Source organism: Syngnathus scovelli, chromosome 19, assembly GCF_024217435.2.
Source record: "Syngnathus scovelli strain Florida chromosome 19, RoL_Ssco_1.2, whole genome shotgun sequence".
Classification (NCBI taxonomy): Eukaryota; Metazoa; Chordata; class Actinopteri; order Syngnathiformes; family Syngnathidae; genus Syngnathus; species Syngnathus scovelli.
This window is the reverse complement of record NC_090865.1, coordinates 9,096,906-9,109,189: the sequence shown is the minus strand read 5'-3', so window position 1 is coordinate 9,109,189 and position 12,284 is coordinate 9,096,906. Positions and strand designations below refer to the sequence as shown.

Sequence of the window (12,284 nt, the reverse complement as noted above, 5' to 3'; positions counted from 1 at the left end):
GTTCGGTCCCCCAAGTCGCCGCCCGAGCGCGGTTCGGTTCCCCAAGTCGCCGCCCGAGTGCGGTTTGGTTCCCCAAGTCGCCGCCCGAGTGCGGTTCGGTTCCCCAAGTCGCCGCCCGAGTGCGGTTCTGTCCCCCAAGTCGCCACCCGAGTGCGGTTCGGTTCCCCAAGTCGCCGCCCGAGTGCGGTTCTGTCCCTCAAGTCGCCGCCCGAGTGCGGTTCTGTCCCCCAAGTCGCCGCCCGAGTGCGGTTCTGTCCCCCAAGTCGCCGCCCGAGTGCGGTTCTGTCCCCCAAGTCGCCACCCGAATGCGGTTCTGTCCCCCAAGTCGCCGCCCGAGTGCGGTTCTGTCTCCCAAGTCGCCGCCCGGGCGCGGTTCTGTTCCCCAAGTCGCCGCCCGAGTGCGGTTCGGTTCCCCAAGTCGCCGCCCGAGTGCGGTTCTGTCCCCCAAGTCGCCGCCCGAGTGCGGTTCTGTCTCCCAAGTCGCCGCCCGGGCGCGGTTCTGTTCCCCAAGTCGCCGCCCGAGCGCGGTTCGGTTCCCCATGTCGCCGCCCGAGTGCGGTTCTTTCCCCCAAGTCGCCGCCCGAGTGCGGTTCTGTCCCCCAAGTCGCCGCTCGAGTGCGGTTCTGTCCCCCAAGTCGCCGCCAGAGTGCGGTTCTGTCCCCTAAGTCGCCGCCCGAGCGCGGTTCGGTTCCCCATGTCGCCACCCGAGTGCGGTTCGCTTCCCCAAGTCGCCGCCCGTCTGCGGTTTGCTCCCCCAAGTCACCGCCCGAGTGCGGTTCTGTCCCCCAAGTCGCCGCCTGAGTGCGGTTCTGTCCCCCAAGTCGCCGCCCGAGCGCGGTTCTGTCCCCCAAGTCGCCGCCCGAGCGCGGTTCGGTTCCCCAAGTCGCCGCCCGAGCGCGGTTCGGTTCCCCAAGTCGCCGCCCGAGTGCGGTTCGGTTCCCCTAGTTGTTTGTTTTTTGGGACGTCGGGAGCCGTCCCTTGTGAGGGGGGGTTCTGTCACGACTCGTCCCCGATCGTGTCATAGTTTTGTGTGTCTGTGTGCTCGCCTCTCCCCTCCTGTGTGCCCATGATCAGTGTAATTATTCCCACCTGCCTCTCGTTACCTGTCGTGTATATAAGTCTTGTCTGCCCCTCACTCCCTGTCGGATCGTCGATGTTGTCACGTTTGCTGTCCTTGTGGTTCCTGTCTGTTTCGAGTCTGTTTCTGTTTGCCATCCCTGTCGGTCAGTCTGTCATGTTATTAGTTTGCCAGTTCTCATCTGTTTCCCTCGATGCCTCATTCCACTTCCCTTTTACCTCAATAAACCCTGGTCCAAGCTGCACTTGGTCGTCCTGCTCCATGTTCCACTCCGATTCGTGACACAATCCATGATTAACTGCTTTCTTTGTGTGGGAGGAGACAGATTGAAATTCCGGTTCTCTTATAGTAAACTTGCCAGTGAGCAGGTTATGTTCACAGAGTAAGTTACCGCAGTAACCAGGGCTGGACTGGGAGATTTTTTCAGGCCAGGAGTCCGTTATGTAACCAGGCCACCCTGGCCTTGCCCACACGTGCATGTTCACAGCCACACTTAAATGCATGGGCACAAGCAAAACGCATTTGTGCGCACAAACATGCACACAATCATTCTTTGGGTTTTGTTGTGGATGGTACCGGAAAAACAAATCAAAATCTCTAGAATGAGGGCGAGCAAAATAATCAAAAGGTCTCTCTGAGTCTGACTGTCTGTCTGTGCCCTGAGTTGGCCTTTCCCATGCACTGCTGCCTGGACTTGTCTTGCCAGTATATTCTGCATTTGCTGGGAGTGTCAGAACAACCAGCATAATAATTATATTATCGACAATAACACATTTAATCAATATCAAAAGAATGATATGGTTAAATATATGGGTTTTTTTTTTCAAAATGTTTCATGCATAGTCATTCCCTATTCAGTCCCATGCATTGATAGGTAACCGTCTGTTTTTTTACCTGTCAGCTGCTCTGAGCTAGTACTGGGCCGACTGTCTGAAGCACCTAAACTGGCAATATTTCCACCTTTCCATAGGAAACATCAAAGTCAAAGTCAAAGTCAAAGTCTCCTTTATTGTCAATTCCTCCGCATGTCAAGACACACAAAGAGATCGAAATTACGTTTCTCACTATCCCAGGGTGACAAGACAGAGTTCACAACGCACATACAAGTAAACAACACAGGAAAAATAACACAAGAAGTCAACATCAATGAACAATAAGCGTGATAGCACGCTAGCCGCTCCCGATGCACAGCAGAGTCCGGTAAGATGACAGTCAACCAGGCCACTGTGAACACGAGCACACAGCAGGCACGCACTGTCCGGTTCGTGGATCCTATCAGACGAACGCAACCCATCTTGTCGCGAACGAACGTACGCCAGGAGAATGGAACGCTGGGCGAGCTGGGTTGGCCGCAAGCCTGGCCCGACGTCTCCGTGCTGGCCCCTCTTCTGCTGCTTCGCAGACCCACTGCCGACGCATCCCAACAATGCTCCAGGACAGAGCAGTCCGAGCTCACGACACAGTCCAACCGGGGGAGGAAGAGCAGGCCAGTCCGGCGTCGCTCCATGACGAAGCAGTCCGAGCGCCCTTAATCTCTCCGCACCAAAGTCCAGAACGCCATAAAATCCACTTCCGCCGATGTTGAGCAGAACATGCCCGCCGCACTAGTAGCACGACGTATCACACGAGACGAACACACACAAAACTGCCGGACAAACACTCAGTAAACACTCACACAACACCGAACGGGACAGAGAGTGGCCGCTGCGTGTGCACGCGCCGCCATCTTGATATATATATATTTTAATATTAATTTAGCCAGGGCCAGTTAAAAAGTTTAGAGAAATGTGCATGTAAGAAAGAATATGACTCTTCAACTTACAAAATTAACTAGAACTAAATCTAACAAGAAATCAGCAGAGGGACAGCCTTATTACATGGCAGCGGCACATATGCACACAACACATGCAAACTGGCATGCATACACGCGCGGGCACACACACAGTTTTTAATGGCACCGTGTGTGTGTGTGTGTGTGGGGGGGGGGGGGGGGGGGCTGAATAAATCCGCAACTTTTCTGCATTTGGCCGCGTCCTCCTCCAGCGTCTTTCTTTTTTTTTGTCCCTCTCCACACGGCCTTTCCTCTTCTTTTTACCACATTTGAAGTCCATTATCCTCACTTGCACCGCTCGCAAGCTAAACACACCACAGCAGGGCGTGGTAGTAACTGACCCAGAGTTGAAGTTACCTCTCTTTCTGGAACAGATAACTCAGAGTTTCCTTCGTTTCCAGGGTAACTAAATTACTCAGCGTTTTCACATAACCTGCTTTGTGGAATACCCCCCAGTGTTATGTCACACACACCAGTGGTCCCCAACCTTTTTTGCGCCACGGACCGGTTACGTGTCAGAAATATTTTCGCGGACCGGCCTTTAAATAAATAAATAGTACATTTATATTAATAAATAATCCATTTATAATAAATGAATAAATAAATACGATGAAATAAAATGATACGACTGGCATAAAAACAAATATAAACGACATAAAAATAAAACTCACCAACTGGGTCAGTTACTGCCACGCCTGTTGCATTAGTGGGAGCACTGAGTTTGGTTCTCAGAAACAAGCCGGTCCGATCTAGGGGTAATCGGAGACAATGACACCCGAAGTGGTTAAGGTTTGTCTTTTAATACAGGATGCTTGGTCTCCATGTGCCGAAGCAGTTTTGAAGGTTTCATTGCCTTGTTAGCTAACCTGTCGCCGCATATTATGCAGTGGGCTTGGTGCGTCAGAGTCACCTGTGGCGATAAATCCATATTTTAAGTAGGACTCCAGAAATGTTCTTTTAAATGCAGCTTACCTTTTCTTAGAAGTCGTAGCCTCTTCTTCTTCCGTCTCCTCATTGGGCTTTTTTCCCTTTCCGAAGAACCTTTCCAAACATCTGTTTCTTGCTCAATTTTGCTTGCTTTGCGAGCTCGACTGAGGTGACGTCACGTGACCGAGACGAGCGTCTTGACCTGAACCGACGGATGTAATTGGAAGAGAATCGCCAATGTTTTTATATTTTTCAAAATAAATTCTCACTCATTTTTGCTAGCTTTGCGGGCTCGACTGAGGAAACATGTCACGTGACCGGGACGAGCGTCTTTCCTGAATTAAATGATCGACGATAAAAAATATATATATATTTTTTTTTTTTTCTGTACGGCTTGGCGGTGACCCATGGGCCGGTACCGGTCCGCGGTCCGGGTGTTGGGGACCCCTGCACTAGACAATGACAACAATACTGGCTAGCATTACCAGTGTTGACGAGGTTGAAGCGTGGCAATAGACAGCGACAGCTTTTGTGGAAAACTGGTTCGGAGCAGGGAACCCGAGTTCTGCATGAACAGGTGTTGTGCTCGATTTGGTTCCCCCGTGAGATTTTGTTCCCCCTGCCGTGGGAACGCGCAACTCTTATTTGGAAAGCGAAAAACCGATGCCGTACAGCGTCGTACGGCGTCAGCACTATGTTGTTTTCAATAAAAACATGAAGAACTCACGTTTGCGTCAGTCAATTTTATTTTTTATAAAGGATTTGTCATGCGGTCACGTTTATTTTTCCGGATTTCTGTCTTGTCTGTGTCATAACTTCACTTCCTGTTTTATTTTGGCATATTTTATATTATATTTTATTTTATTTATTTGGGGGGGAACATATCCTCATATCCCCTGTAATTTGGCCTAGGAATGAGGGAACCTGTTCAAATTTGCCACACTACCTGAACAGACCACCAGGAAGACAGGAAAAAAAAAACAGTTGGAGTCTAGGACTCACCGTTCTCAAAATGAGGGGGAGGGGGGTACATATCCTCACGGGGCCGCCGTAAGGATGTGTTCCCCCTTGTAATTTGGCCTAGGAATGAGGGAACCTGTTCAAATTTTCCACACTACCTGAACAGACCCCCAGGAAGACAGAAAAAAAACAGTTGGAGTCCAGGATTTCACCATTCTCAAAATAAGGGGGGGGGGGGGGGGACATATCCTCACGGGGCCGCCGTGAGGATGTGTTATCCCCCTGTAATTTGGCCTAGGAATGAGGGATTCTGTTCAAATTTGCCACACAACCTGAACAGACCCCCAGGAAGATAGAAAAAAAAGCCGGTCGATGTCCAGGACTCACCGTTCTCAAAATGGGAGGGGGGCACAAATTCTCATGGCTTGACATTTTTTATAGAGTTCCTGTTATAATTTTTATCCCCCCTCCCCACCACCTGTCACTTTGCTTGGGACAAAAGGAGGCTTCAGAAGTAAAATTTCTTCTCAATTAGTCATTCAAATCAATTCACTCAAATCATTCTTGTTATGAAAGATTTGATCACAAAACGTGTGTGGCTTTTTCTTAAATGTTTGACATTGCTGTAGTGTCAGCTTTTAATTACATTGCGCTGTCATTTTAAAGCAAATTAATAAATGCAACAATATTAATTTGCTTTGAAAATACCTGAGTAATAAAATGGATGGACGAATGATGATCACAATTAAGTATAAAGTCTCCTTTGTAATATATACTCCTTGTAGCATGTAACGGTACCCAAAAGGAAGAGTTTCTTTGCATCGAGTTATATTGTTGCTTTTTGGTGAAGTAAATGAGTGTTCCGTCTGTACGACTGGTCTTTGAATGCACCCCGCTTCAATGGCAGAACGCGGATGAACTTAAAGACATCAAATGAGAATAATTCTTTATAATAATTAAAATTGACTGACGCAAACGTGAGTTCTTCATGTTTTTATGGAAAACAACATAGTGATGACGCCGTGCGACGCCGTACGGCATCGGTTTTTCGCTTTCCAAACAAGGCGTGCGCACTCCCGCGGCAGGGGGAACAAAATCTCACGGGGGAACCAAATCTAGCACAACACTTGTATAACATGGGGAGGACATCTTATTCATAGGGGGGAAATAGCCCATCAAAGTGCATTTAAATCATTAGCAGAACACACCGCTCGTCATCCTGTTCCTATCAGTAATGCAGATGTACCTAAACAAGTGTCCAGTGTCATAGGTTCTCCGCCCACACTCTTGGCCAAAATGTAAAAAGTGCGGTGCGAAGCTACTAGAAATGCGTTCATTGTCACAGTAATTGGCGGCGCTTTTTGCATTCCTAATGAGGAAACGGGCATCAAGTTACTGCTGAAAGCTTGGCACGTTTATTTTAATTGATTTCGAAACACTGGCATGCAAGTTAAAAAAAAACAAAATAAAAAAACACGTAGCGGTGGTTACCTCACGAGGGTCTTGCAGTTACACGAAGCTTGCCATTAAACGTCCCCGAGCGTGATGTCGCCTTCCGGTGTAGAAAATGAAGGCGTTGTCGTATCGAGGATGCGGCAGTGGCCGTCCTCAAATTGCGTACATTTCTCAAGTGGAAGAGAAACTCGAAGCCACCCGCCGCCGCCGGATCTGCTGCCGATGCTTCCGCCGAGTGAGCCCAGCTGCTGCGCCGCCAGCAGCTCGTCGTAAAGTCTTGTGGGTAATGAAGTCCTCAAACAAAAACACTTCTTTTAATGAATTAATTAAGCAATTTTATTTTCCTAACAAAACTCAATTATTTATTAAGAATCGACTTTATCCAAATTAATAAATGTACAGATATTGAATAAAATGAAAACTGTTGTGGCATATTTTTTTAAATAAAAGATTTTATTCTCGAAGTCTATCCATCCATCCATTTTCTGTACCGCTCTGTCCCCACGGGGCTCGCGGGCGTGCTGGAGCCTATCTCAGCCGTCATCGGGCAGTAGGCGGGGCACACCCTGAACTGGTTGCCAGCCAATCGCAGGGCACACAGAGACGAACAACCATCCGCACTCGCACTCACACCTCGGGCAATTTGGAGTGCTCAACTGGCCTACCAAGCATATTTTTGGGATTGGGAGAAAACCGGATTGCCCGGTGAAAACCCACGCGGACACCGGGAGAACATGCAAACTCCACACAGGGAGAACCGGAGGTGGAAACGAACCTGCACCCCCCTTACTATGAGGCGGACGTGTACCCAGTTGACCACCGAGCCGTCTAGTCTCACAGTCAATATTTAATATTGTAGAATCAGCCGACTATGACAAAATTAACCTGTTTATTTTACAAGTAACATTTTAAATTTTAACATTCATACTTTACCCATTTAAAAAAAATAATGAACACAGCCATGATTAAACTAATTGAAACATGTTGAATGTGATATGTGCAAAATACCTTAAATAACTAAAAACATTTTATTGCATTACTTGAAAGGAGCAGCTGGTGCGTTCTATATTTAGCGATCTGATGATGAACTGAGAAGTTTTCACTTCCTCTTGCGAGCTTTTTTTTTTTCGAGTGTAGATGATGAACCAATCGATGTGTTATCGTGGCTCTGGCTTTCTTCCTGAAACCCAAATGTGACCGCCGCCTGCAACAGTGGAACCAAATACCAGCTAAATTTAGACATTTCCTTCACATACACAAACACATTCCACACACACGCACACACATACAGCTAAGATAGTTTGATTTTACATTACCCCAAAATCAAATCAAATTATGTAATCATTTTTTAAATATATAATTCTTAAATTATTTTGTTTATGATCAACAATAATTTTGAATACATTTTAACCAATCCATTTTGAGAAAATATATCTAAATTACGAATCAAATATTGAACACAAACCAGCGTTTCTGTATTATCAACCCCGAATAAAACATTTTCCCCTAAAATATCCGAGTTATTCACTTTTCCTCAATTGGCTGTGCGCTTTTTTCTGATTTGATTTGTCGTGTGGCGTCCTCCGGCGGCCACTTAGGAATAGCGCGCCGATCATTGCATCTCTTCCTTTCCGGGTGAAAGGTGAAACAAACATGGCGCCCCCCGGTCGATCGACCCTGGTGTTGAAGGCCGTGAAGAAAATAGCCATCCACTTTTGTCCTTTCGAAGCCAACGTTCGCTCGACGCGGTAGGACTACTGTCGATTCATTTGGTGTATTTTACGCCGTGCTTAAAAGGTCGCTTTTACAGTTTACACGGGTTGCTAATTAGCCACACCTTTTAACACTATGGAAATAAAATCGTTGTCATTTGCGATTTTTAGTCCTAGCCGTTTTATCCGGACGAAAAAGTTTCAACTATTGCATGCAAGAAACGTTTGCTAAGTTACACTGATAGCTTAATAAAGGCCGGATGTGCTTAAAATGCAACGGACTGTATATGGCATCTGAAATGTGTCTTCGTCGCCTCCTGTAGGGAATTCCTGGTCGTGGTGGGTTCGGAGAGGGCCAGATTGACCAATTCAAACTGCGAGGTGATATCCATGGTGAAACACGACAAGTCAGAACCGGTTGTGGATGTCATTTATGGTAAGGGTCGGCTCATTCATTTGCATAATAAAGGATGAAAATCGAATTGCCCATCGATGGCACAACGTTTGTCCAATTCCGTTGTGTACCTGCACAATGACAATAAAACATTACCGTATTTTTCGGACTAAAAGTCGCTCCGGAACATAGGTCGCATTAGCCATAAAATGCACAATCGTGAAAAAAAACATATATAAATCGCTCCGGAGTATAAGTCCCATTTTGGGGGAAATTTACTCAACAAAATCCAACACCAAGAACAGACATAAACAAGCAACAACAGGCTAAACCAGGCATTTCCAAAGTCCAGCCCGCGGGCCAAATCCGGCCCCATATCGGCATCGTATGTCATACGGCCCACAGCTTCGGTCTTATAATGTATTATTCATGGCCCGCCTGCACTGTCAAACTGAATTTAAAAAAAAAACATGAAACCTGAAGCTGTAATTCCTCCTATTACCAAAAGGTGGCAGCACCAGCCCTCTCCGCTCATTTCTGCCATGGCGACTGCAAAGAAAACGAGGAAAATTGACATTGTGGGCCGTCGCTTTCAAGAGAAATGGGAATTACTTCTTCACTGAAAATCAAGGCAATTGTGTTTGTCTAATTCGTAAAGAGACTGTTGCCTTGTTTAAGGATTTCAACCTAAAGAGACACCATCAGACTAAACATGCTAACACATACGACAAGCTAACAGGGAGTGACCATGCTGATAAAGTGAAGCAGCTCCAAGCTAAATTATGTATCAAATAACGATTATATAAACAATAATATTATCAAACCATCTGTGTCACTCCAAATCATTAAATCCATCGATCGTCCTTTATGTCAACAATGCCGACAGGGTGCGCGCTGCTGACGGCGCTTGCACTTCAAAATATTCCACAGGCCCATATAACGAGATATAAATTATATATCAAATAACTATTATATAAGCAATAATATTATCAAACCATCTGTCGCTCCAAATCATTAAATCCATCGATCAAATTCCTCGTCCTTTGTCAACAACGCTGTGCGTGCGCCCTGACGTCAGACTCGTCGTTATTCCACAGATCTAGTATATAACTATATTAACAAAGTACAAGGAAAGACATGGGTTTGGTAAACGGCTTTTTATTTAACAAAACGAGTTCAACGAGCCAACAACTACTGAACTGTAACGATAAAAACATATACAAGATGCTACACGACATAAAATATATCAAATAACTATAACATAAATAGTTCACCGCCACACGGCCCCAAGCACCGGCGTCGACTTCCATCCCCGAAGGTGGCACTTCCAGCCACGGAGGTGGAAGAGAGCTCCATAGAATAGGACCGGGCGTGCGTAAAAGCCATGTCCGAGCCCCATCCACCGTCGCCGGACAGCCACCCGGCTGAGCGCCGGCCCCCGACTTCCATCCACAGAGGTGAAAGAGAGCTCCGTAGAGCAGGACCAGGTGTGCGTAAAAGCCATAATAGTTTTTCAAACCTTCTGTGTCACTTCAAATAATTAAATCCTTCAAACTCTTCATCCTCCGTGTCACTTACAAACAAAGCTACTCACGATACCGGTAGTACGTGGAGCCCTTCGTCATCTTCGTGATCGCATCTTTGTCCTTTATGTCAACAACCGCCGCACTGCGAACGTCACTTGAAATTCAAATTACAGTAATCCCTTGCTACATCGCGGTTCGTTTATCAGACTTTCAAAAAAAAATTTTTTTTTTTTAAATTTTGAACATTTGTGAAAAAATTCACATACGTCGCTCCTCAGTGTAAGTCGCCCCCCATCCAAAGTATGAAAAAAAACGTGACTTATAGTCTGAAAAATTCTCAACGCAGCTCCTCAATTTACGTTGACATCACCAAGATGCCACAAGATGACGCAAAAGCATTACATCACCAAGATGCCACAAGATGGTGCAAAAGCAAGTATGACGGAGGTTGAACTAAGCTTCCGCTGCTGCCACATGTCATTCATCCTTTTTATGAGTGCAAACACATGCATCTCTACCATAGGTCAAGAGCGCCTCACCGTCCCATTGTGTGCGCGCCGTTTGACTTTTACTCACACTTCCTTTTGTCCAACCGGCCTTTGTGTCATTGTTGTGAGCAGATCCTGCCGCTTTTGTCTTCCTCCTCAGTGGATGGCGAGAGGCTGCTGATGAAGGGCGCCAACCTGACCAGCAGCGAGATGCTCAGCACTTTCCAGGCTCGGTGCACGTCCAAGGACCCCCAAGCCAAGGCTGAGGCCAAATAAAGAACAATCACAATACTACTGTGTGCAGGACTGGATATTTATAATAAAGCATGTATCATCTGATTTTTATAAGCCACCGTGTGGGTACAACTTAAATCCTCTCCAAAAAGTCGATCCACAGAGGGCCATGTTACATAATCTGCCTGATTGGTTGCGGGACGGGATCTTTACTCAGATTATGTAGGGAGGATATTTGGCAAGTGATGACCTTTAATACACAAGTGCTTTTTCTGAAGCACAGAAAAGAATGACCAAACAAACTTTCACCCAGTCAAGTGTCTTTTGTGCACTTAAAATACCCGAGAATTGACTAGATGGTTCGGTTCAAGTAACATTAACAAATGCATCATGTTCCAGTCAGCAATTTTATCAATAAATTTGAGTTCACTTCTCAAAGCAAAGTTCTTTTTTAAGTTGAATTGTATGTTGAATTGTAAAACAATTGTTCCACCCAAAAGTAGAGCCTTATTTTCACATTATATGGACAAAAAGCTTATGTTAATGTCGTACGTTTGATTGTAAAACCTTTCCACAATGACTTTCATGAAAAATTAATATCCCGTCATGACTTTCAGTAGTGTTAGGCAAAGATACTCATAGCAAGGAGGGTGAAGCCGGGGGTGGGGTTTTGCACCCCCGTCCCCTTTTCTGATTGGACCTTCGTGCCTCATAAATACCGAGAGCGCTTACTCCGCTGCCAGACTTTGGAGCTTAAACAAGTTTGGAATACCAGCTAAAAAACAAAGACTTTTGCAACCATGGTCGAGAAGTTTGTCGGGACGTGGAAGATGGTTTCCAGCGAGAACTTTGACGACTACATGAAAGCCATTGGTAGGATAAATGTTTTGTTGATTAAATTTTTTTAAACACAAAGCCACCATTGTGCATGGAATCCCCCCCCCCCCCCCTTACCGTGTGCTCGTGGTGGCGCGCAGGTGTCGGCTTTGCCATCCGGCAGGTGGGCAACCGTACCAAGCCCAACTTGATCATGACAGTGGACGACCGGGGCGCCATCAGCATGAAGACACAGAGCACATTCAAGACGTCCGAGATCAAGTTCAAGCTCGACGAGCCCTTCGAGGAGACCACCGCCGACGACAGGAAGACGCGGGTTCGAATCCCACACTCGCCTCGCCTCTGTTCATTTTTGTCCGCTGACCTGAATGACTCACTCTTGTGCGCAGAGCGTCATCAGCTTGGAGAATGGCAAACTCGTGCAGAAGCAGACCTGGGACGGCAAAGAGACGCGCATCGAAAGAGAAGTCACTGATGGCAAGTTAATAGCGGTGAGCATTTGCCTCAGCATTTGCGAGTCTTGTGATTGGACTGTTGATCTGCATTTGTAGGATGGAATGAATTTCCAGAGATGTACCTCATGTGGGCTTACTGTTTTTTTGCGCAGAGGTGCATCATGGGAGATGTGGTGGCGGTGAGGACATACGTGAGGGAGGCGTGATGACGTGGCCACCGTCGCTAGCACCACCGTGCCGGACCCATGACAGGCTCAGTTTCATGAGCGTCCATTTTGTCTAGTTTTGTTTTGGTGTGTTTGCTCCAAAATCCTGAAAATGGTGCAAATTTCAATAAAGCTAATTTGTCAACGTGTGCCTTTTACTACCAATAACAATCGGCCTGGA

General features: G+C 46.5%; 3 protein-coding genes across 7 annotated transcripts in view; 2 read left to right on the top strand and 1 right to left on the bottom strand.

Annotated features, from left to right (window-relative positions):
- The window catches only part of pag1 (phosphoprotein membrane anchor with glycosphingolipid microdomains 1), a 32,469-nt gene extending 21,862 nt beyond the window's left edge, over positions 1-10,607 (bottom strand). Inside the window, exons 1-4 of one of the 4 annotated variants that reach the window (XM_049751096.2) lie at positions 6,288-7,745; positions 3,882-4,038; positions 3,776-3,819; positions 3,581-3,658 (exon numbers count right to left, since the gene is read on the bottom strand). The gene's annotated coding sequence lies outside the window, so the exon portion shown is untranslated. Of the gene's footprint in view, positions 1-3,580; positions 4,039-6,287; positions 7,746-10,459 lie in introns of those variants that run through there. The other 3 variants (XM_049751097.2, XM_049751093.1, XM_068649064.1) reach the window with 3 other exon arrangements.
- Positions 7,865-10,662, top strand: mrpl53 (mitochondrial ribosomal protein L53). 2 transcript variants are annotated; one of them, XM_049751190.1, is made up of 3 exons: positions 7,865-7,999; positions 8,287-8,399; positions 10,532-10,662. In XM_049751190.1, exons 1-3 carry the CDS (start codon positions 7,905-7,907, stop codon positions 10,645-10,647), a joined length of 324 nt encoding a protein of 107 aa, XP_049607147.1. In that variant the 5' UTR covers positions 7,865-7,904; the 3' UTR covers positions 10,648-10,662. The 2 variants fall into 2 exon arrangements, with proteins under 2 accessions (XP_049607147.1, XP_049607146.1); XM_049751189.1 differs by having other exon boundaries at positions 10,504-10,662.
- A 648-nt stretch (positions 10,663-11,310) lies between these two features.
- Positions 11,311-12,248, top strand: fabp4a (fatty acid binding protein 4a). The gene is made up of 4 exons (XM_049751184.1): positions 11,311-11,478; positions 11,583-11,758; positions 11,832-11,933; positions 12,050-12,248. The coding sequence occupies exons 1-4, from the start codon at positions 11,406-11,408 to the stop codon at positions 12,101-12,103; spliced, it is 405 nt and encodes a 134-aa protein (XP_049607141.1). The 5' UTR covers positions 11,311-11,405; the 3' UTR covers positions 12,104-12,248.
- The last annotated feature ends 36 nt before the right edge of the window (positions 12,249-12,284 follow it).

Excerpts from the sequence above, each read along its gene's own strand:
- mrpl53 (XM_049751189.1), top strand. The coding sequence starts at position 7,905 with ATGGCGCCCCCCGGTCGATCGACCCTGGTGTTGAAGGCCGTGAAGAAA. Across the intron at positions 8,000-8,286 it reads GCCAACGTTCGCTCGACGCG|GGAATTCCTGGTCGTGGTGG; the intron begins GTAGGACTACTG and ends CGCCTCCTGTAG. Across the intron at positions 8,400-10,503 it reads GGTTGTGGATGTCATTTATG|ATCCTGCCGCTTTTGTCTTC; the intron begins GTAAGGGTCGGC and ends TGTTGTGAGCAG.
- fabp4a (XM_049751184.1), top strand. The coding sequence starts at position 11,406 with ATGGTCGAGAAGTTTGTCGGGACGTGGAAGATGGTTTCCAGCGAGAAC. Across the intron at positions 11,759-11,831 it reads CCGACGACAGGAAGACGCGG|AGCGTCATCAGCTTGGAGAA; the intron begins GTTCGAATCCCA and ends TCTTGTGCGCAG. Across the intron at positions 11,934-12,049 it reads CTGATGGCAAGTTAATAGCG|AGGTGCATCATGGGAGATGT; the intron begins GTGAGCATTTGC and ends TTTTTTGCGCAG.